The sequence below is a fragment of the Alosa sapidissima genome, chromosome 5, assembly GCF_018492685.1.
Source record: "Alosa sapidissima isolate fAloSap1 chromosome 5, fAloSap1.pri, whole genome shotgun sequence".
Lineage (NCBI taxonomy): Eukaryota > Metazoa > Chordata > Actinopteri > Clupeiformes > Clupeidae > Alosa > Alosa sapidissima.
Window position 1 is genome coordinate 16,962,160 of NC_055961.1, and position 23,708 is coordinate 16,985,867.

The following is a 23,708-nucleotide window of genomic DNA, read 5'->3' on the forward strand; positions in this document are numbered from 1 at the left end:
GCTGTCTACAGGGCATACAGTGCCTGCCTTTGCCTGGGAGAGGCAGGGTATATGAGAGAGTGTGTGTTTGTGTGTGTGTGTGTGGACTAGGGATAAATTTAGTGCTTTAGCAAGTCTGCCAGCTCGCACCACACAGTCTCCTGCTCGTGTCTGTGCTGTCCCACTTAACACGGGACACTGCTCATCTCTTAACCCTGACCCCACACACACACCCCATCATCATCATCATCATCATACACACACACACACACACACACAACCCCAACCGCCATCAGCAACCAAAAACAGAAAACAACAAACACACACACACAGGCCTATGCTGTCAGTCAGACACTAGTGCCAGCAGCCTGCACCTACACCTCTGTCTAAACCACCCTGCGCAAACACAACCTCAACGTAAACAAAGCATACCACATCCTATAGCAGAAACACATCTACAGACCACATCAATGCAAAGGTCAGGCCACCATTTAGGATCAGTACAGAAGAGGAAGTAGCTCGGTGAGGATGTCATCACATATCTACCCTGTGTGAGACTGCTGCAATAGGGCTGTTTATGTGCCTGCCTCACTCTACTCAATGCACTGAGAGAGGAATGCAAGTCTGCAGCTCAGAGAATTTATGATCTACCTAAGACACAGAGGCCAACTGAAAAGAGGAGAAGAGTGTTTAAAGTCCTCTGTCGGTCAGGAGGTGACCTGCAGTGATGGGCAGAGGATGGGGTGATGAGGGGGAGCAAGCAGTCCACAATGTGCCACAGAGTGATGTGTGTGTGTGTGTGTGTGTGTGTGTGTGTGTCTGTGTCTGTGGCTCTTACTAGAGGACTGCGAGGAGCACCTCCCTACTTGCTCATGAAAGGAAGCAGGAAGAGGAGGAGGAAAGAGCAAAGGAGAGAGGGGGTGCAAAGTACTGTGTGTAGTATGTGTGTACAGTACTTATCAAGTTTACATCACCCAGTCAAACAATTGTCAGGAAGATTAAAAACATACAGCTATTAGGTTCAGATATGTCAAGAAGTTGTAACAGGTACCAACACTCTTTCCCCCCCGTGCCTGTCAATCGTGTTTACATGGAGCTAGAGACCGCCAGCCAGGCATCGTGTAAACAGAGTGTGGCCAACAAGAGTCCACTGGGGTGACCCGGGGGCCATAGTGAGAGCCATCCCTCTCTATGGCATTAACATAGGGCAGGTGAGGCCGCAACACTTACAATTTCAGGCCCTGTGTCAATACTACCACACCCTCAGGATACAGAGGTGGAGAGTGAGAAATGACGGAGGTTCAACCCGTTTTACAAGTCAGGACAGCAGAAGAGAAATGATTTTTGAAAAAATGATAGGTTATGAATTAACCATTCAAAAAAAAAAAAAAAAAATCAATTATTAAACAAAATGGAAGCCAAAAACGTGTTTGCCAGCAGAGAAGGAGGATTTGTAAAGTCTCCTTTGTGGTTCCTGTGGGAACGCAGGTTAACCACCCAACCACCCGCCCCCCCGACACACACACCGACACACACACCACTTCCGATGCAGTGGATATTAGCGGGTCAGTGTCACGTTAAGCACATCCTGGAAAAACACAGCCTCTGTTCTAACAGGTTTATAGACGTAATCCCGCCGAGCGCTCCAAGCATGTTCTCTCTTTGACGGCGTCTGCCCTCGTAAGCACCACAGTCGCCCAACCATGACAAGACGCTCAAGTTAATGAGAGTGACAGGGAGAGCAATGGAGTTAGTTGGTGGGGGGGTTAATGATGCAAAGAGAGGATAATGATGTGATATCGCCGCCCTTGTGTTGGGAGGTCTCTGGAGACACACACAAGCAAAGTCTAGTGTTCTACAGAGGCTCCACTGGGATGAAACTAAAAAGACACTGTGGTGGAAAAACACACACACACACAGCTCAGAGCCATCAACTGCACCACCGGTGGGACACACACACCCCCAAAACAAAAGGAGGACTTAGGCTAACGGGAGCGGCGTACGAGCCGGCTCTGAGAGCTGGAGATCCAAACAATCTCCCCTTTCACATTCCCCCCCTGTCCCTCGCTGACTTCTCTCAGTGACAGTGACGGCACACAGGAACAGGAAGACGAGACGATAATCGCGCGGAGAGAGACACGAAAGTCGGATCAAAGGCAAAGCGGACTCTGCATGGTTAAAAGCCTTTCAGCTTTTTCTGAACACTATCGTTGAGCCAGAGAGCTCACTACGACCGTCGTAAAAAAAGGGAAAAACATGCTGGGCTTGAAGAGACCACAGCCACATGAATAAATGCAGAGATATGAAAGAGAGAGGGAGACGGGGAGAGCAAGACCGAGCGAGAGAGCGGATGAGAGAATGAAAAAAGGACTTCTCGTGGAGGTTATTTATAACTGAAGTAGTGAGAGTTACATGAATGTGGCCGCAAATTCCAGAGGAAACTCCATTGTTCCTGTGGCCTTGGTCAAAGAATCGGAAGAGGCTCTGGAAATTACGCTGTTAACAGGAGCTACAGGCCCGAAACTGGGCAGCATTACCCTCTGGCAAGTGCAGGTGCAGCAAGTGCCAAAACACACACAAGACTATGTGCATCTATAATACTCAAGTCTGAATGTGTGTGTGTGTCCTGCGTAGAGTGTTCCCAATCTTATCGCCGTACAGCATGAATGCTTCTCACGAGCATGTTCTGACCTGCACTTGCAGTTTCCTCCACTTGAAGGAGCAGTCCGTCACTGTGCCAGAGGGTTGTTGATCATGTCATAGCCCTCCCTTCAGCGCCAAGAAAGCAAAACACTACATTGGATAGATAGGGTATGGCACGGTCCAAGCCACCTTGCTCCATCCCCATTTACAGAGCCTGGACTTTTTTTGGTAACACTTTATTTTACAGGGTCCTTGTTCCAGTGTGGCTACATAATGAAGTGTAATAACCTGTGTAACAATATGTATTATATCACATACTTATATTGTCCATACATAATGTATTTTTGTGTACCTACAGGTCATTAGTACACGTGTAATGAGAAGTGCCCTAATCCTAACCTAAAGGCCACTTTGGCCACAATGATCTGTAGGACAACATAAGTATGTGATATTACATATTTGTTACACAGGTTGTTACACTGTACTTCATTATGCAGATACACTGGAACAAGGACCGTGTAAAATAAAGTGTTACCCTTGAGGGTGCTCACAAAACGAACAAGGTAGAGGACCTTGACGAGTGTATTGGAGTAGAATTGCGTATTATTTATCTAACTTATATTTTAAATCATTATAGTTTTTTTTATTATGTATTACTTCTCTGTGCTGTATGGCAGTGTAATATTGGTGGGGAAGGGCTTGAGCAGCTATATATTGTGTTGCGTTTTTTTGTCTTTAAATTCAATAAAATATTTTCTCTTTTTTTTAAGCTTTGCATCCTACACCTTTATCACTAACTTTTGAAACATATCTATCTAAAATGTCTGTATATGAGCTAAGATATTAGAAACCAGCCTCTCAGATTTCACACACCGACACACAATAACCACAGCCACACATTTAAACTAACAGAATGAGCTAAATAAACTTGGAGTTTATTCAAGTTTATTTACATTCACAGTTGAGCTGCATAAATTCATTGAAGTGATCAAAAAACTCAAAACATAAAATCTGACAAAAATATTCCAGACGTCTGTTATCTTTTGTGTTACTAGAGCAGTGTTTTGAGAACAGAGACCAATCCACCCCAATGCTAGGAAGAAAACAAAGAAATGTGAGAAAAAGGAACACAACTTCCACATCTTGGCACACTCCCATGTCAGTTTGGGGTTTTATTTTCCCCAGCTACAACCGTTTACTTGAACAAGCCCATTTGCCCAGCACGGGTCATGCTGTTGCAGTACCTGCTGTACCACAGGCTGAATGAGAGCGCCAACAACAGAGACAGACATCAGTCATCACCGCCTGCGTCACTACCCTCCTTTATGGCTATGGGCTCTTTCCTCCACCCCCCCCCCATCCCACAAGCCCTCCTGATGTTGGGCTCTTTCAGACGCGGGGAGGATGTACGCCAGCATGGATATTAGACACGGCCTCTCCACATTACTCTGGCATTACAAGCCATCTGAGAGCCAGGTAACTGCATTCTTAAGAAGAGGATGGGGGAAATGCTATTTGCTGTGCGTCACATGGAGGGATCGCTCTAGAGAGGGTCTGGTATGTGTGTGTGTGTGTGTGGGGAGGGGGGGGGGGCATGGAGCCTGACTAGAGATGCGAACATGAGACTTTCTTTCGACATCTCTGGACCAGGAAGAGTGTGTGTTTAATTGGTTCAATCATCAAAGTAATTACTGGACCTAGAGGGAATGGGCAACAAAAGGACATGTCCCTATAGCATGTCTCTCTCAGGCCTCCTGCAACAGTACAGCGCTCTGTCTGAGACAGCCAATCATATCTGTGGTGGAAGTGAGCAGCAATCGAGTAGGGGGAGGGAGAGAGAGAGAGAGAGAAATGGAGAGAGAGAGGGAGGGAGAGGAGAGGAGAGAAAAGTGGACATTGATGCAGACTCACCTCTTGTTGATGGGCTTCTCGTCCTTCTCGTAGGGCTTGACGAACCACTTGCCGAGGCGCACAAAGCTGCGGTTCATCAGGCAGCGCTCCAGCAGGTTGTGGATGGCTTTGAACAGGAGCGTGCGGCACTCGTACGACAGGCCACTCTCCCAAACGCCGTCATCCTCAGCTGAGACACACAGAGAGGGACAGGGGGACAGGGGGGGACCGTCAATAACAAAGGTTTTTTTTTTTTTTGTTTTTTTTTTAAACGATTGCAATCCATGTTTCCCACAGGATTTTCTGACACAATGTATTATGTATTAGATACAATTAGATAGATAGATAGATAGATACTTTGATCCCCAAGGGGAAATTCAAGGTCTCAGTAGCATACAGACATCACACACAACATGCACTTACAGCAGAAAAAGTAAATATTAATATACATATAAAAACTCCACTGTACAATAGAGACAGTAGAAGATAAGAAAAACTAAAATACTAAATATACTACCGTATTTTCCGGACTATAAGTCGCACCGGAGTATAAGTCGCACCAGTCAAAAAATGTGTCATGAAGAGGAAAAAAACATATATATAAATATATATATGTTGCACCTGAGTCGCAGGACCAGCCAAACTATGAAAAAAAGTGTGACTTATAGTCCGGAAAATACGGTATATAAACAAAATCTAAAATCCAATAGTGTGCTTAAGGATGATCAAGCATGAGGTGCTTGCAGTGACAGGGCAGGGACTGGGCCTGTAATTCTGTGCACATGGTAAGGTGCTCTAAGACAGTGAGTGTCATGGTGAAGATGCAAGAAGTCCGACAGTGCGGCAGTGCAAGAATAAGGTCTAGAGACCAGCATAAAATAAATAAATATGGACATATAAGAGAATAATTAAGAGGTTATATGTAAAATATTTTGCACTTGATGTATGAATGGTGACATCCCCACAAAAACAAGTGCATAAATGACATCAAGCACAAGCGGTTCCCTGTGTCAATTAGTTTATTTGATCACTTCTGTATAGACCAGTACTCTACAGACAATACTCTCCCTGCATCTTTTTTGCAAACACTACACCGTAAAGGACTACCAATTGTTAATTACCACTTCATTTGCATATTGTTTTGTACACAAAAACCCAAAATGGCAAGGAGTTGACAACAATGAAAACAAATTAATCGAACATCAGTATGCGGTCTGCTTAAATATTTTCTGTCCATGATAGCAGGGCAAATTACATTATGGCGGGCCGCCACTGTCTAGTCAATTAATGGGACACACTATTGCAGTGTGTGTGTGTGTGTGTGTGTGTGTGTGTTGGCCATGTGTTTCATACAGACACCTGCTGACTGTAGCTCAGTGTATTCAATGCTGGCAGCATCAGTGATATTCCCACAGTGATCCGACAGCCATCATGCTGCCGCTTACATGTGAAAGAAAATCAACGAAACCTGAGAAAATTCCCAGCGAGCTCTTTCGTCATCACATCACACAGTCGAACGTTCCCTCAGCAACAGCAGCATCGCTGGTGCGCATCAAGACCTTTCCAGCGCACCCTCTGTGACAGGCGCACACGTCGCAGCGCAGCAAAGCGCCTGACTGGCAGTCCTGACAGGGCAGTTAGAAGATCGGGGGCAAAATGTGCGACTCCATCTCATTCACTGACAGCGGCCAAAAAAGCTCAGCTCTATTGATCATCAATCTCTAATCCCCAGGCAGGATACAGAGATTAAGGTAAACAGAGGGATGAGCCCGGAGTGGAAGATGGCGGAGTTGGGGGCGGGGGGGATGGGGGGGGGGGGGGGGGGGAAGCACCAAAAATAGAGGGGGCTCAGAAAATCCAAACTGATGAAATGCAGGATGAAACGCTACCTTTTTTTCCCCACTATTCTCCCTCCTATTCCTTGAAAGGGAATATAGCTGGTACTCTTGCATACAAAAACACCCCATATACACACACACACACACACACACACAAACATCTTTTCCTACATTATTGCATCTTCATATACAAGGATTAGGGCAACTGTTGTTCTATTCCCTCAGTACACGGAGGAATGCATGAATAAATTAAACTACATCTCCGCAAGAGCATTTTTCTTTAAAACAACAGAGTGAAAAAAGCTGCAGTGTGGCTAAGCAAGGCGAGGCTGCACGGGCCCATGAGGTAGGGGCTCCAATAGGCAGGACACGCTCAACCTGGGGTACCAGTGCCAAAGGGGAGGAGTTGGGGGAGTGGGGTGTGATGTGTGTGTGTGTGGTGGGGGTGGGGTGGCTGTATCTGGATCGCGGTCGACTGTGGCCTCCATGCACCACTGATCTCATTAACGGCCACCACTTAGATCGGAGAGCTCTTAAGCGCCTTTCAGACAACACGCTCCACCTTAGCAGTTACAGAGTAAGTATGCATATACACACACACACACACACACACACACACACACACACACACACACCCCAGAGGAAATAAAGAAAAAAAATAATGAAACAACCAAGTCAGGAGTTTTCAAATAAAAACCACCAACAGCACACGACCACACAGCTTCCTTACAATGAAGGTCAGTCATTTGTGTGAGTACTTCAGATCTGCACAACCACACAGCTTCCTTACAATGAAGGTCAGTCATTTGTGTGAGTACTTCAGATCTGGTATAGGGTGCCCAAAAAAAAAAGAGAAGGACTATATGGCATCACTTTTAGCCATGTTCGTATAGCCCACTGGATTCACACAAAGCAATGATAGAATGGAAGCAGGAGCCAAGACAGCGAGTCCCCTTTATTTAAAAATAAAACCTTATTGAATAAGAAACGGCCTCCCTCTGCTGTCCTTAAATGCAAATATAATAACTTGCAGAGATAATTATCTGCAGTGTATTAAGATGGCTGTCTGTGACGGGGCCAATTAAAAGACCTTCCACGACTCCACTACTCCCCTTCTCGCAACAGGAAGTCGATGTGTCTTGAGCCATCATAACAGGAGAGCGAGGGAGCGAAATGGAGAGAGAGAGAGAGAGAGAGAGAGAGAGAGAGATGAGAGAGAGAGAGAGAGAGAGAGAGGAGAGAGAGAGAGAGAGAGAGAGAGAGAGAGAGAGGAGAGAGAGAGAGAGAGAGAGAGAGAGAGAGAAAGCGTGCAAAGGGGGGGTGAGGGGGAGCTTAAAAACAGAAAGAAAGTCTCTCATGTATTTTTCACAAGCACAAGTATAGGGCCAGCTCCAGCTCACATGTGCACTTGTAAACAAGCTGCAGAGAAACTTAAAGGGTCTGAAATTTTAACAGCCGTCCTTGAGGTGAACGATCCTCTTCACCCTATCCTCCTCCTCCTCTTCCTCGCATGGAGCGCCCTGGGAATGTTTGACCTTGTTCTTCAACTCAAAGCCCTCACCAGACACAGGCACTGCGCACACAGGTCCATCTGCACAATTTCTCAACACACATGCAGCCACCTATCAGTACATATCTTCACACACACACACACACACACACACAGAAAATCTGCTTTCACACCTGCTGACAACCTTCACACCACAAGCATAGGAGAGAATTGGAACGCAGAGCGGGTCTGGAGAGTATCCATAAAGCCTGCGCCTGCCTCAATCAAAAGCTCCGCAGCGCACACATCCACCACCGGCTCCCATCTGCCCCTTGTCTGCAGCTTAAAAATGTACACTGCGCAAGCATACTTATTAGCGCCGGCATAGGCTGGAGGATTACGTAACCATATTATAAAAAGACACAGTAAATATGTGCTACTTGGCGTAAGCCTCCCAGCATACCGCATACATCACTACTCATTTCATCAGCACACGCGCACACACACACACACACACACACACACACACACACACAGTGTGCCACTTCTTGCTGTTATCATGGACAGTGTGTATTTTACAACACCTAAGACACCGACTCATTCATGCAGGTTGATGACTACGACCACGTCATGATTGTAGTTGAATACAGTTGCTTTCTATGGAGGCTCTAGTCACTGAGACTCTATGGCTCTCAGATCAACTGTAGGCAGGGACTTCTGTATGGGAGCTGGGCCGAGTGTTATGGCTTCAGGCCCCCCCGTAATTGCACTCAACAAAGCCCTGTGTTATTGAATCAATGAGATTGGCTAAGGTTCAAGAGTCAGATGTACAGTATGTGTGTGTATATACATGGCCATGGCACAAGAGGCACGTTGCAATAAAACTGGTTTGACTTGTTGATGTTTGCAAGGAGTCTGTGATAATTGATCATTAAAAAGGTGCTCTGCTACACAAAAGGAGTTAAAAGCCAAGGCACGGAGCAAGCAGACCCTAGTTGTTTCCGCGTTCATGCCCCCTGCGCCCAGACACCTCCTCCGTCAACAGCCGGGCCCGCGTGGGACGGAACGTCTTTTTTCCGTCAGTGTTTCCTAACCGACGTGTCTATCACAGTTCAACCCCTCCCCTCCGTGCGGTCGAGCAACCCACTGCACAGGGAGATGCATCGCACGCTCACACAGCAACTGAGCACCTGAAGTTGGCCATCACAGTAGATTACACACCACACCAACGCTCAAGCAGTGGCAGGCTGCTGGAAAAAGAATGCAGCCAAAAAAAAACATTGAACATTTTTAACACACAAACGCCGTGACATACGTATGAAGCATAACTGACGCACTAGGGGAGGTAAAACCACAGTCTTGTTTGCGGTGGTAGGGGGTGGGGGTTAAGGCTCACACAGACTGCAGTTATCACAGGAAGTCCATGAGCTTCTGGACAACACCCACAACAATACAAAGGGTTACAGCCTCTTCCTCTCCCCCCCGTTCAAAATCAACACACATACACACACAAAATGCCTCTGAACTGTGGTAAGTGAATAATGAGCACTTTCACACCCTTAAAAACGAGTTCCATAGCCACAGACTTCTTTTGAGGGCATACACGGAACACTTGACATGAGAGTTCCCACGCAACCATGGACTTGCTTAATAAACAAAATTACAAACAAAAGAATAAAGGGCGAAAAAAAAAAAAAAAAAGTCTTTCAGCATCACAAAACAGTCTGAAACATTGCTTCAGCAAAAGCCTAGGCGTCAATTTAGGTGTTTAAGCATCAGTTAGCTTTTGTTATTGAAGGGGCCTCTGAACCTACATGTTCCAGTTCATCTACCTCGGACATGACTGCTGAGGGCAGCCAGACATGGCATGGCTGGGTGGGTCTAGCAGCACATGGGCACTCCTACTTGGTGTCCCCCTCCCCCTCCCAAGGTTCTCGCACCTTTCCATAACGGCATGTTCAACAGCTTTAGTGCCGTTTCTAACCACAGTCAATCAGTCAGTCAATTTCCACACAACCAGAGGACACGTGGGGCATTGCTTACATTTCCATCATTCCAGACAGTCGTGTGTCAATCTATTTTGTAGATCTCGGACCGCAGGCAGGACTTTGAAACCACTGACATTTGGCCAATGTGGTGAGTGCATTACACAAACAAAAACATGCACGTGCCCGCACACACAAACAGTCACACGCACACACAAATGCAAACAAACAATACACACACAGGAATGCAGCCAGACCTAAACCCTGGAGACAATGGGCACTGGAGAGGCTGGTAATGGTGGCTGGCTGAAAGGCAGACTCTGCAGAGGCAGGAGGCACTCCCTGCAGCCACAGGTCTCTCTGGCGGACTAGGCAGAGACGGCGGTGGGTCATTAAACAGAAAGATTAATGTCCACTGATCCTCAGGGCTCCAGGGGATTCAACCTGGCCACTGCGCAGCGCAGCGCAGCGCAGCAGCCGAGGCGAGCGGCCGCTTCTGCCCTCTCTCCTGCTCTCTCTTCTGTCTCTGCTTCTCAATTTCCACCTCATCTCCCTTCTGCTTTTTTTCCCTCCTCCTTTCCTTTCGTCATCTCTCTAGATGTCCCTTCCTTCCTTTCTCTCTCTCCCTCGCTGCCTGTGCTTTCGTCCCTCTCCACCGTTCTCTTTTCTCGTCATCTCTCTCTTTCCATCTCTGTGCCACCTTCGTTCCCCTTTTCCCTGTTCGTGAGCACAGTCTCACTGCCACTGCACAGTCTCTATTACTAATTAATGAAGACTTCCTGAGGGGGAGGAAGGGGTGGTGAAGAAGAAGAAGAAGAAGAAGAAGAAGAAGAAGAAGAAGAAGAAGAAAAAAGACAATAAAGAAAAGAAGGAAAAAAAGGAGAGATACAGACAGAAGACCAGAGCATGCATGGCTGCCCCCTGATCTTTTTCTGTGTGTGAGAGAGAGAGAGAGAGAGAGAGAGAGAGAGAGAGAGAGAGAGAGAGAGAGAGAGAGAGAGAGAGAGAGAGAGAGAGAGAGAGAAAGAGAAAAAGAGAGAAAAGAGAAAGAAAAGAAAGAAAGAAAGAAAGAAAGAAAGAGAGAGAGAGAGAGAGAGAGTGAGAGAGTGAGAGAGAGAGAGAGAGAGTAAGGGGAACAAACAGACCAGGGGATTTGTCTGAGAAAACAGACTGTGAGAAAAAGACAAATTGTCTGTTTTTTTACATCTTTCCTCAGGCAGAACCAGGTAAACACATTCCGAAGGTGTAAGATAAGATGACCATTCGAGTAATTTAGACACCTTAGTGCTTCAAAGGCATGCCCTTTTGAAAGGGACATCTTCCAAACCTGTTCTTCCTTAACTGTGCAAGGTCAAACAAGACAACAACTGGCAATGGATTCACAAAATAATGGCCATTAAGACAACCATGCACTAGATGTACTGCAGAGTGGTGCATAATATGACTTCCATACAGTGCTGCACACACTATGCAAAGAAAAGAAAATCACACTTCTCAACTTCTGACCATCCACTACTCTTGCAACTCCTTTTGCTTTTCTATACACAAATTCCACAAAATGTTACGATTTTGCACAAATGTGTTCTAAATCCACACACATCCAAACTCATATTCTCTGCAAGGCCACACACTTGTGTGCACCAACTCACTAAAACATGTCTACAACAAAAATGTATGTCCGCATTTGCACTGAACATGTATACTTGTGATTGTGATATTATACATTGTAACATCGGTATGTCTAGATTGTGTTTGTGTGTGTACAAACCTGAGTGTGTGTGCCCGTGTCTGCATGCGTGAGTACATGTTTTTACAATGTGTGTGTGTGTGTGTGTGTGTGTGTGTGTGTGTGTGCGCGCGCGCATGTACAATTTTGTGAACTTTGATTTGAACTTTGACTTTTAATATGATATCAAATAAGGCCTCAACTCCTTAAAGACTATAGGTAGGCATTTACATATATAATGTATGGGATATGTTTATATAATATATTAAGTGTTGCAATGGATAATGACTTAGTTACGAAATATTATCCCTCTCCTGCCCTTGCTTTTATGCATAACTTAGAAGATTATATATTGGCATAAGGAGTGGTGAATGGACCATGGACAGCATATTAGCTGACGGGCAGCTATAATGTAATTGAATAACTAACCATTGCAAATGAATTAAATATTAGGCTAAATATTTAAATATCCTCATGAAGCTTGTATAAAAACCACTCAACATGAAAAGGAAACGAGAGAGCCAAGAAGCCAGCAGATGTTTAAGTAAGGCTGCTTGGGGTAGGCTGAAACAAAACAGTCTCTGCCTTCTATGATCCATCAAAATGCATGTTTGAGGGAATGGAAACTTGACATAGAAAATGTACATACATGCCTTCTTATGATCAAGTCGTTTCATTATTGAATATTACCTGACCAAACTTTTACGCAGTCACACCTGGATATTATAGGCTGTGGAATGACTTGATTGAAATGGATCTGTCTACTAAAATATGTCTTGCCAACAGACTAAACTCAAATAGCTAACCAACCCCAAAAAGCTGCTACCACTGGATTTTTCTAAATTGACTCAACTCCCTTCTCTGCTTTTCACAGCTCACTCTGTCAAATCGATGGCCACTGTTAACTTTTAAATTAGGTAATAAACTATTACGGAGTATGAGGTAGTCTTGTTAGGAAATGCCACAATGGTGATAACTTCACTGCAACGAACATCCGGATAACCACCTCTACAGAAGCTGTGGTTAATTTCAGCGATTTTGTTACACATTTATTACAGGAATGGCGTTTGAAACAGGTGACTTATTACAAGGCATCCCAGCCCATTTGTCCTCCTGCTCATCAGTGTTTTAGCAGGTAGATCTGTGAAGCACCCACAGTGAAGAAGAGAAGGAGAGCAACAGCCCATGGAGACTGGCAGAGGAGGTGCAGGAGGGGACTGGGATGAGGGAGAGGAGGGGGGGGGGGGGGGTGCAAGGCAGCCGAGTACACAAATGGCCAAAAACGGAGGGAGAAATGAACCCCACAGCAATTAGCCTGAAAGACGAGCTTCCTGTCCCAATTTCTTTGCAAAAAAAGTTGTTCTTAGAGGAGATGGTGGTGTGTGTGTGTGTGTGTGTGTGTGTGTGTGTGCGCGTGCGTGTGTGTATATGCATGTGTGTGGGGTGGGGGGGTTCTCTTTTGAGTGCGCACACTCTTTGAATGCCTTTAGACACCAGTTCACAATAACGCTTGGAGGAGTGGAGATGTGAACTGCGCGACAAGATGAGGCTAGCAGTCATCTGCATGACAATTACTTGCCTATGGCCCAACTAGGGGGCTAGCCATTTTGTCGAGCAATCCCATCCTCATGATAATTTCAAAGCATTACCAGAAGAACAGTTTTCCCTGCCTCATACATTCCTTAGCATAGGGCACATACTCAACACAGAAAGCCAGTGACACCAGTGGCTCCACATTATTCCTCCCAAAAATGAACGCACCCCTCGGCGCCTTTTTTCTACCCCCATTTCGCTGGTGATTAAGCGAAAGACGTTAAAAGAGATCTTGTGTTTGGCCATCATTCACCACACATGCTCTGTAGGCAGGGGATTACTGGTTGGCAGAAATGTCTCGAGCTCAAAATTAAAAGACTTTCACAAGCTGCTAATCTGATGCCTGCAAATGAGGAGAGGTGGGGGGGCTTGCGATGCCGAGCAAAACACAAACACACAAGTACATGCACGCACACTCAGGGAAAATCTACATTTCATTATGACATGATTTCATTGGCCACCCACAGCATCGTCCCAAAATATGCACAAAACGGAATTCGCTGGATCTTCAGATTCCTACACTTAAGCTATGACTAATGAGACTCCCTTTCTTGCCTTCAGCCAGTGAGTGAAAAGGTGTGTGTGTCCAGTCTGACTGGTATTTAAAAACTGCGATACGCCCCATCAATGAAGTCGTCATCTGTTCCTGTGCACGCCCTGTGAACTTGAAAGACTTGAGATTTAATAAAATGGTGAGGGGAGCCAGCTTCTGTGTCTTTTCAGTGATCATCCCTGCACCCCCCCCCCCCACCCCTTCTTCGCTCTTTTACAGTCTCAAGTGCTCCTCCTGGACCCATCAAAGCTCTCCTGTAAAACAGGGCCTCTTGGCATCCTTTCCCTCCTCCTCCTTCTTCTTCTTCTCTTTCCCATGACTGTCAGAGCTCTCCTGTCCTCTTTATCTTTGCGCACAATCTTCTGCCTTTGCGTGATCCACCTCTCACTGTCCAGCACACCAAGGAGTGAACCTGTGGCAAGCACGCCATCCTGCCGATCGCTGCTGCTCTGATAACAGAGCAGAGGAGGACATATTCCACATATACTTTCGAGTAAGCCTTTGTTATTGATGGAACTCCAAAGTCCAGCTAATTCCAAGGGGAACGCTCATGCAAATAACAAAGACTGGTAACATTAAAAGCAAAAAAGACTATTACACACTGATAAGACTATTACTTCACTAGTGTAAATACACTCTATGCAAACAGGGCCAAGGCTAAAAACGACCTCTTCTGAGGTAAATAATCGCTTAACATTTACCTGCTTTGCTTTAGAAAGAGCGAGGAAAATGTCTGAATACTCTCAAACGGACAAAGAAAGGCATTTCGTTCGTACACACTCACTACACCTATGTGGCTGACATAAATGGGGAAGATTTTCGTGGCTATCAAGCGTCAAAAATTCCATTCCAACTCAAGACTTGCAGCGATACAATGATGAATGCCCAATGGACAGACACAATCACCCCCCAACTCTCACATTTCTCCTGTTCCGTTCCGTTTTCTCGACCCTCCTCACTCAGGCACAGAGCACGAACAAAGACAGGGGATTCTGTCGGCTTCATCCATGATAATGGAGAAAGGACGAACAGTGGAAAAAAGAAAGGGGGTAAAATGGTTCTGAGCGGACTTCAATGATGTGCTCTTTGTAGCTGCGCTCTCTTCTTCCTCTTCCTGCTTCCCTCCATCCCTGGGAGTCAAAGAGGAGCAGCCCTGGTTACAAGGTGAATGAGACCTTCATTTCTCCTTCACTTTCATTCCTTTTGTCCTTTTTATCCCCTTTATGGACAGAATGTCCAGAATAAAGACAAATTCGGAGGGTTTGCTCTGTGGCTAGAGGTGAAAAATCGGTCGAATGATATGACGCAGCTTTCCCACACAAGCAGAGGGTGGCATAAATAACCTTCATCGTCACTGCTTGTTCGAAACAGATGGCTTTGTTGCGTTTGTTTGCGCCTGTTTGTATGTGTATAGTATCTTGATCCATTATACAAGGGTAATGATAATGAATACTCAATCAATGAAGTATCAACAAGCTATTAGCTTCCTCAAAATCATCATTATTAATAACTTGTTGTATATTTAACACAGAAAATATATAGGCGTATAAACAGAAAAACTATTAATCAAATTAAATGCCATCTCTAGAATAATTTCCGTGGTGGTGATCCTTAACGGATATATAACAGCCCTTGTCTATTCATCGCAAATGTAATAGACTAAACGTCAAAGTTGAAGATATCAGCAAAACTTCAGCTTAGTACTCAAAAAGACATGTCAAGTAAAAAAGCTATCTGAAAAAAAAAGATCTCTTAAGCTTGCAATGGTCTTTCTCAAAGTATCTGGCTAATTCATCAGACTTCATTTGTTGCTTTGTTCAAACAGGCACATTTGCATTACAGATCTTTGTTGACATGATTCTACAGCCCAATAAATATCCTGCAACCAAAGCCCTGGCCATGACCCACTGTTTGCGAACCACTGGATTACACAATAAAGTTAAGAACCTGGCTCCCTGCCTGCCTCCCTGCCTGCCTGCGTGCGTTTTTGTGTGTGTGTGTGTGTGTGTGAAACATTGCATGAATGTCTTTGCATATGCGCCCCTATGAAAAGCATCAGTGCAGTATGCAAACACATGGATACAGTATGAAGATGCACAAGAATGCTGAGCAGCTCTGCAAGTGCTCTCTTAATACACACGCACACAAACTTACCGGTCAGCTCATTGTGGATGAGCTCAGAGAAGTTGGGGTCGTCGCCCCACCAGAAGAGCCAGAGTTCGCGCCGGCCCTGCCTCTGGCTCCTCCTCCACACGCTCAGCACGTCCGAGCGGAGGCACCGGCTGAAGCTGCCCAGGATGGGGTCCTCCTCCGTCACCGGAAACAGCATGGGCGCCGAGGTGGGCCCCTGCCAGACGTACCGCTTCCATTTTATCCCCGTCAGGTCGGCCTGGGGAGAGAGGGAGGGGGAGAGAGGGAAAGAGAGAGAGAGGGAGGAGTGCAAGTTAGCTCCTGCTTAAAGAAAGACTAGGCACATGCAAGCGTTAATCCTCTTTCTGCTGCCCCATATGAGCTACACTTGCAAAACACATTAGAGAATGGCCATACTGTATTGCTCACCAGAAACCCTTGACAATTTTTAAGACAGTGTAATTTTGAGAAATCCTGCCACTGTGATGAATAAATTATGGCTATGAATAAATTATAGCTTAATAATATTAAAAGACTGGTTATCTAGCAGTTTAAGTACACTCTGCTTCAGAGTTGCATCAATACGCTTTTATCATGATCGTGGTACCACTGATATGAAATAGCAACACTAGAAACAAGAATGCTAAAGGAACTGTGCTGCCGGGAAGAGGTGCAAAAGCCTACATCAGTGTGCACCCAATGCATTAGAAAGTTAAAGACCAGTATGTAAACAAAGCCACGTGTGTTAAAGATGCAGGTTAACCTGTTCTGCTGTCACTTGTAATGATTTACAGGAAATTACTTTTTGTCATCTTTTTATTAAGCCTACTGCAAAAATGTGTAGCTGTTATTTGCTATTTGAATGTATTTATTTACCTAACAAACTTTGCTATACCAAGCACACTTGTAGGCTTAATAAAGGTTGACCTACTCATTTTCTCAGTGTAATTACCATTTGCAAAATAGTTTAAAGAAATTACAGTCATGAATGTCATTACCACACAAATGCCCTAATGATGCAGTTATCATTTGAGAGCGATATCACCCATCCCTAATGACCTGTGAGCAGTGACAAGACGTGGACAGAATAAGAAAAAGAAAGCTAAATCTTAGGGGGAAAAAACAGGGAGAAAAATGTACAGTGTACAGAAATGGGAAGACATGTCTCAAATGAAATTGTGCAACAAAAACGGAAGCCATGTGCTCCAAGTACCCCCCCCCCCCCCCCCCCCCAACCACCAATGTGGTCCTCTGGCCACCAAATTCTTTTAAATTATCCATTACAGTACAGACTGGCACCCCACAGCACAGTCTTACACACACAGTCACACACACACTCAGTTACACAATCTAGATTTTCGCATATGATTCAGGTTGACCAAAATTGATTCTTCTTCTTTCTGATGGTTCTTAAAACAAGATCTGTTATTTGTTGTTGTTGTTGTTGTTGTGTTAGGGGTGGATGGATTGACTGCTAACTTTTGTTCAATTCAAATCAAAAGCAAATGAAACACTGTGTACATGGGATGAGAGGGATGAGTGAAAAGGCCTTAAATTAATTAAATGGTGGAGATAGCCCCCGTATAATGCATTTAGACCAGGGAGATTACTTGCTTTCTAGCTTTTAAGCCATTTCAGGAGACAAACTTTCAAAACCAAAAACAGCAGCGCAATGCAACAGGCTCATGTTTATCTAGGCTTCCGTCTTCACCTTCTGAATAGTGTTTTTTTTCTCAGAGGTGGTCGGCAGATGAAAGGAAAACCGCACTTGTGAGAAAGGAGCATTCTGGCTAACAGGGGCCTGCTACAAACGGCCCTTTCACACTCTTTTAATAGCGTCGTTACTGTTGGCAGCTGAAGCGCCACCATCAATTCCAAATTGCCGAGCTGGTCTCTTACTCTTGTCCAATTCATCTTTCTTCATCCAATTAGCTTTTCTGAAGGCCAGAGGGTCAGGGGGCCAATATCGCCATCCCAGCATAACTAGCTTAACCCATCATTAGCAGGGGCACACAAACACTTAACACATCCTTCTTAGATGCATGACCTAGCAATGGTAAGCCTACACTGTACAAAACGTTGCATTAATCCTAGACTTGATAGTATGCCTAATGTGTATAAATGTATATGGTGTGTCAATGAGGATAAACTGTGACAGTTTGCACTACCCAATTTCCTTAATGTTGATTACCCTCAGGTTACTATCAGATATTGTTTTACTGCATGCAACAACACATTGCTGAGAATTATGACAACTTCCTAAAGACTTAGCTTACCATTGAGACAACAAAGGGTGGAATACATGGCTATTAGAACAGACAACTGTTGCAGGCAGCACAACTGTGAAACTCTCACTTTGACTGTAGTGTGACAATGACACCTGCACTCTGCAGAGAAACATCTGCACACGCAGCGCAGGGAGAACTTCAACGGTTCACAGACGACACCTGATAATGTGTAATTACGAAAGCTTAGGCCTACTATGCAGGAGCAACTCATTGGCTTCCCTCACATGTGATAAAAAAAATAAGGCAAACAAGTGTTACAAAGCTACTGGGTCATGCATTATTGTTTTTTTGTTTTTGTTTTTCTGCAGGACTTCAGAAGAGGAGAGGAAATCAACGTGATCGGTCACCAAGTTACTTCAAATAAACAAGTGGGAAATAATATAAACTCTGGTGCAAGGAATACACGTAGGTCTCATTGATTACATGCATACCACAATAATGACTTCCAGAGTTGTTGCACAAACTTCAAAAAAGAGATTGCTAATGGAACATTTCAGTGGCTGATCAAAATAAATTAAAAAAGTTAAGTTGACACTCTCATGCATGTGTACATTTGAATGGGTGTGTCTGTGCACGTTAGTGGGAGTTTGTAAGCAAGAGAGTTGGTCAGAGGAGATTAATGACTAGCTGATCTTGTGCCAAAATAGCTTCTGAAAATTTTCAAAAATAGGCAATCACATATAAACTTCCCCATGTCATTAAGGCTAGCAGGAACTTAGGGTTATGACCTTTTCCTTCATTCACCTCTCTCTCTCTCTCCTTCAAGGACCCACAGCTGCTAGGCACAGGAACCAAAAAGGCAACAGGTGAAATGACTCAAATCATCTTTCCCCTGACACACACACAAACACTTAGGCTACACTGCCGTTAAGTTCTTTCCAGCATGACATTTCCTGAGACAGATGCTGAGACAGATGCAGGCTTAACTTTTTGGAAGACTCTTCCTACAAATCATTTAACTGAGGCCAGTCCAGCCTTCTTGTTAAAGCTAAAAAAAATGCAAGACATGCTAATGCAGTTAGCACTAGCAGAGATTTGCAAAACAAACCTCTCCACTGCTCCCTCCCCTGCTTGCACTACCCAGCCCATTCTGTGTTCACATTTGACTGATGTCCAAGATGCCAAACCTCCCATTTTGAGCTCCTGATTGGCCAGTCTTAGAAACTTCACTGGGAATATCAGTAATAAAGTAATGCTGGCCAAGTTGTTCAGCCTTGCTTACAGAGCCCTTTGGGAGTAGGTGTCAACATCACTATGAGCCTCTAAACACATTTCTGACAAAAACAAAACACAACTTATACACAGTAGAATTAATGTTAGTAGTAACTTCCAGCACATTCCATCTTGCAATCGCACAGATGGTATGTTGTAAATATAGTGGTCTCTTGCCAAAAGCATGGTCTTCAAGACCCGTACACAAGAGTAAGAAGCTGTCAAATCTGTTTCTCCCCGTGCTACAGTGTAAGCGTGTAACTGACAGGTCTCACGTGCAAAATAATACAGTGATAGACAATTTACCGAACTCCACAGAATGCAAACTGCCTAGTCCAGTTTATGTCTTCTGTGAATAATTGTTGTCCTGCCACACTGTCTCCTCATTCACTGCACTAATTACACTGGCTGCCATCAACAACACAATCAACAACACTTGCAATGGCAATGTACCTGCTTCCCAAGTGTCCCTTGCAAATACCCAGAAGCGTCTGTTTCAACACGTGGAAAAAGGGAGTATCCTAATAATTGTAATATAAATGTTTTGGTATGACTGACCAATCGAAGCAACCCTTGCGGTCATTGTACAAGCATTGGTATAGGAAAAATAGCCCTGACAGTCGCTCTGACCACCTTAGTCGGAAACAGAGCAATTAAATATTTAACAGCTCTCCCAGTACTTCCCATGCCAAAAGTAAGCCTTGCCCACACGCATTCCAAAGCTATAATTACTCCATGAAAAAATGCAGCAAGAATATCAGCGCTTAGATGGAAATGTCTATGCAGATACGCAAGTTAGAATATGTTGTCTAGCTGTTCTGTCAAAATGTGAGGCAATTTGAGCATAGCAGCTGCTGTTCGCGTCTTTTCACGAAAGGGCAAACATTTTTGCACAGAATGCTTCAAGTAGCCATATGAGCATTCTGTTTCTCTGCCACCGCTCCACATTAGAAACATTGTAACTGCTTTGTAGCATCCTGATAATAAGAGAATGCTTCTCTAGAAATTAACTAGGCTACATATCATTTGACCTAAAGTTAACCAACAAGCAAAAAAGAGACCAGGATGTGAAGGCAAACGTGTTCGAATTATTTTGATAAGGGTCTTCCAGTTCGCCAGACAAGTAAACAGGCCCTCTGCAAAGTTATACAATTGAAAGCATTTGACTCCTCTAAGTGTGACAACTAAACGTACACAACGAAGTTGATTGCAAGCTAGCAGCAAGTTCCAACTTTACAACTCAAAGTCTTATCTAGCTGGCCAGCTAGCGACGTAATCGTCAAGACAAACTTGCTTACAAATTGTTACGGGCTTCTCACCGTCCATCTTATGTCAAGGATAAGCTACCTCTCCGCACGACAGATGAGTTTGCACACAGTAACACCCATCTAACCACCAACTAAAAAGGATCATCCGCGAACTACTTATTTTAGCGTGTAAGCTGGCTAGCTAGCCGGATATCTTGTGCGCCAGCATGTAAAATAAGGCTAGAATGTTACCCATTCCCCATACAAACACACATAGATCAACAACAGACACCCAACAGATCATATGTAGTTTAAGATAATCAAACAATGATAATTATGCACACCACTAACTATATTCAATCGGAAAATGTTCATCATCAGGTAGCCTAGTTGTAGCTACTTTTGTTGCATTAAACTTAAAATGCTTCCAAATCATGAAAGGAACTTCTTGTGCATTCACACAACATATCTGGTAAACATCAGACAAAAACTCTTGCTTTTTAATATTGCACAACACCCTAATGAGAAGAAATACTGAACTGGGTAATGTTGTTTGAATTGCAGTGGTCAACAGGCCCCTAAGCCCGATCATCCTCGGCTAAAGCTAACGTTTAGCTCTTTTCAGCTAGTTAAAAATGGCTGCTTTTCCTTTAGTTTTAAATCTCTTACCAGACAGAATAGATTGGAATGGCAATCCTCCAAGCTGGCCCCGTTTGGTACAAAACAAGAACTCATCCTTTCACAGCAGGGTCGAACATTCCATCATTACTGTTCCCAGGAAAGAAAGAACGGCTTTCGAATGTATTTTATATGATGGCTGCAAGCAGAGCTAAGAGAATTATTTTAAACAATCGGTTGGAGAATGTAATTCAACAACCCCATACGACTGCTCTTGTTCGCCTTAAATATCACCTTAAATATTAGAAGCAGCGCAACTCCGCGTCGAGTAAACGAGCATATATAAACTTCATTAAAAACACAAGCGTAAAATGTTCTTAAAACAAAAAGAAAAGGGAGAGCAAAGAAGCAACTCTCCCCCTCCCCCTTAGCTTACAACGGTCTTTACTAAAACGACCCTCTACGCCTCCATCACCACCCGAATAGACTTAAAATCGAAAAACATTCCGTAAAAAGATTCTCGAAACCTAACATGTGATTAAAAATATTCGGTCATTTTAGCCATTATTTCGGTCTCTGTTCCTGATGGTTTCCATTTGAATTCATGGATTCCTTTCTATAATGGCGGCCACGGGGAGAACTCTGCCTCCTGGAGCCTATTGGCTCATTCGTGGTCATGAGGGGTCTGATAATACTGTAACTGATGGGTATTGCCGCTAGGCGAGAGCAAGCGGCGCTGCTGAGCAACCAGATTTTGTTACTAATGATCAAACCTTTAAACTTGCCGGCTTTAATAGTGCTCCACCTAGTGCGTACAAAAAGAAATAGTACAGTATCACTATTCATGAACACCAACAGGGGAGCGTGTCCTTGCAATTACATTAAGCTCTCAGTCGATGACAGAGAAATGCTTTTTTATGACACAGACGAGCACTATCAAAAGGGTATGTGTGTCAAAATGAAATTGTGCTGTGAAATGATACACCACTCAGATAAATCTACAAGGAGCTACTGACAGTTGAATGACTCCAATTAAGGACAGCAGCATGACTTTCAAATGCTTGAATGAAAATAAATAACGATGTTGTGTGGGTGAAATTTTTATAAACAGATGCAAGATTTTGTAGGCAGTGAAGGCTAACCAGAGGCATTTTACAGCATAATGTATTGTCATTACAGCATTGTTAAAAAAAAATATTTTTACATTTAGATACAGAATGCATTGTTTCTAAGAAACTGTCACCTTGGTGTGTTTCCGAAGACCTATAAGTAAAATCTGACCAAACACACCATTTTGTCACAATCTGTTGCTTTTATCTGATAATAAAAAATAATATTTTCTGTGTTGCTTGACAGTCACCAGTAACCGGATCATCATTTTTATAATGCTATAACTTCTTGGCCTATGAATTTGATTCTGATTCTGATTTATCAATACTACACTGATTTCAATGGTTGAATCCGCTTATTCAGGACTATTTTTGCATCATTTGATTGAAATGGATAGAGTGGTTGCATAGAAAGCAAGGTCAAGTGATAAATCTGTCATGAAATAAAGTAGGCCTTCACAAGGTCAATAACATGGTAAGGAATTCAAGGATTTTGAAGAAGTCCCTTTAAAAGTAGTTAACTCTCTCTCTCTCTCTCTCCTTTCTCTCTGTCCATAAATCCTATGGACCTTCAAATGATAATGGAGGTACTTTGTCAAACTGAGAATCAGCCTCTCACTCAAAGAGTTCATCTTATGGGCATGTAGCCATCATATATAGACCCTTATAGAAGTAGAATATAATAAAATATCCATCTGGGGCTGCTTCCTGGCATGTGTCTATTGGCAGGTACACGTCTCTTACATGATCACATTCTCTGATTATCCTTATTTAGTCAATGGGACCCAAAAGGGGTTCACTCATGATGGAGGGGGGGGGGGGGGGGGGTGCATTCGGATGGATATGTTTTCAGAGAAGGCAGATAAGCTTATGTCAAGTTTTTTGTTTGTGCATTTTATACATCACTGCACATCACATGTGATGTGATGTGTAAGCCTGTTGAAATGCACATCTGATCTTATATGATATTACATTTATGAATTTAGCAGACATTTTTTTATTAGCAGATTTATTGTTTAAAAAAGGACTTGTGATTTTAGGGCCCATCCAGTCACATGTTGTTTGTAGTTGTTGGAGTGAGGTGAGAGGGAAACTAGTAAAATGCAGATTGTCATTTTGCATACAATAAATCACATCGTGAGTTCTAAAGTGCTCTTCAGAAGTCAGTAAACTAGACACAGCAGAAAACCTTCTCCTGCCTGTCTGTGAATGGAATAGTGTGTAAGTGTGCTAAAATAATGGCATTAGTCCTTTCCTGGAGAAATGGGGAGGACGCATCCCCCTCCCCCCAGGATGAATAACAATTAACTGACTGGTCTTTCTTTGAGTGTGATTGTAATTAAGTCTGAGCACCCAATGACCACAGCAGTCCTCTGCAGCCCCGTGCCTCCAGGGCTGGGCTTTGCTT

At 43.9% G+C, this 23,708-nt stretch overlaps 1 protein-coding gene across 1 annotated transcript in view; it reads right to left on the reverse strand.

Moving 5' to 3' along the window:
* LOC121709129 (mediator of RNA polymerase II transcription subunit 13-like) overlaps positions 1 to 21,856 on the reverse strand; it is a 66,338-nt gene extending 44,482 nt beyond the window's left edge. Inside the window, 3 exon segments of the mRNA XM_042092261.1 lie at positions 4,534 to 4,702; positions 15,851 to 16,085; positions 21,243 to 21,856. Coding sequence (XP_041948195.1) covers positions 4,534 to 4,702; positions 15,851 to 16,085; positions 21,243 to 21,308 — 470 coding nt within the window. The 5' untranslated portion in view covers positions 21,309 to 21,856.
* Positions 21,857 to 23,708: the final 1,852 nt, after the last annotated feature.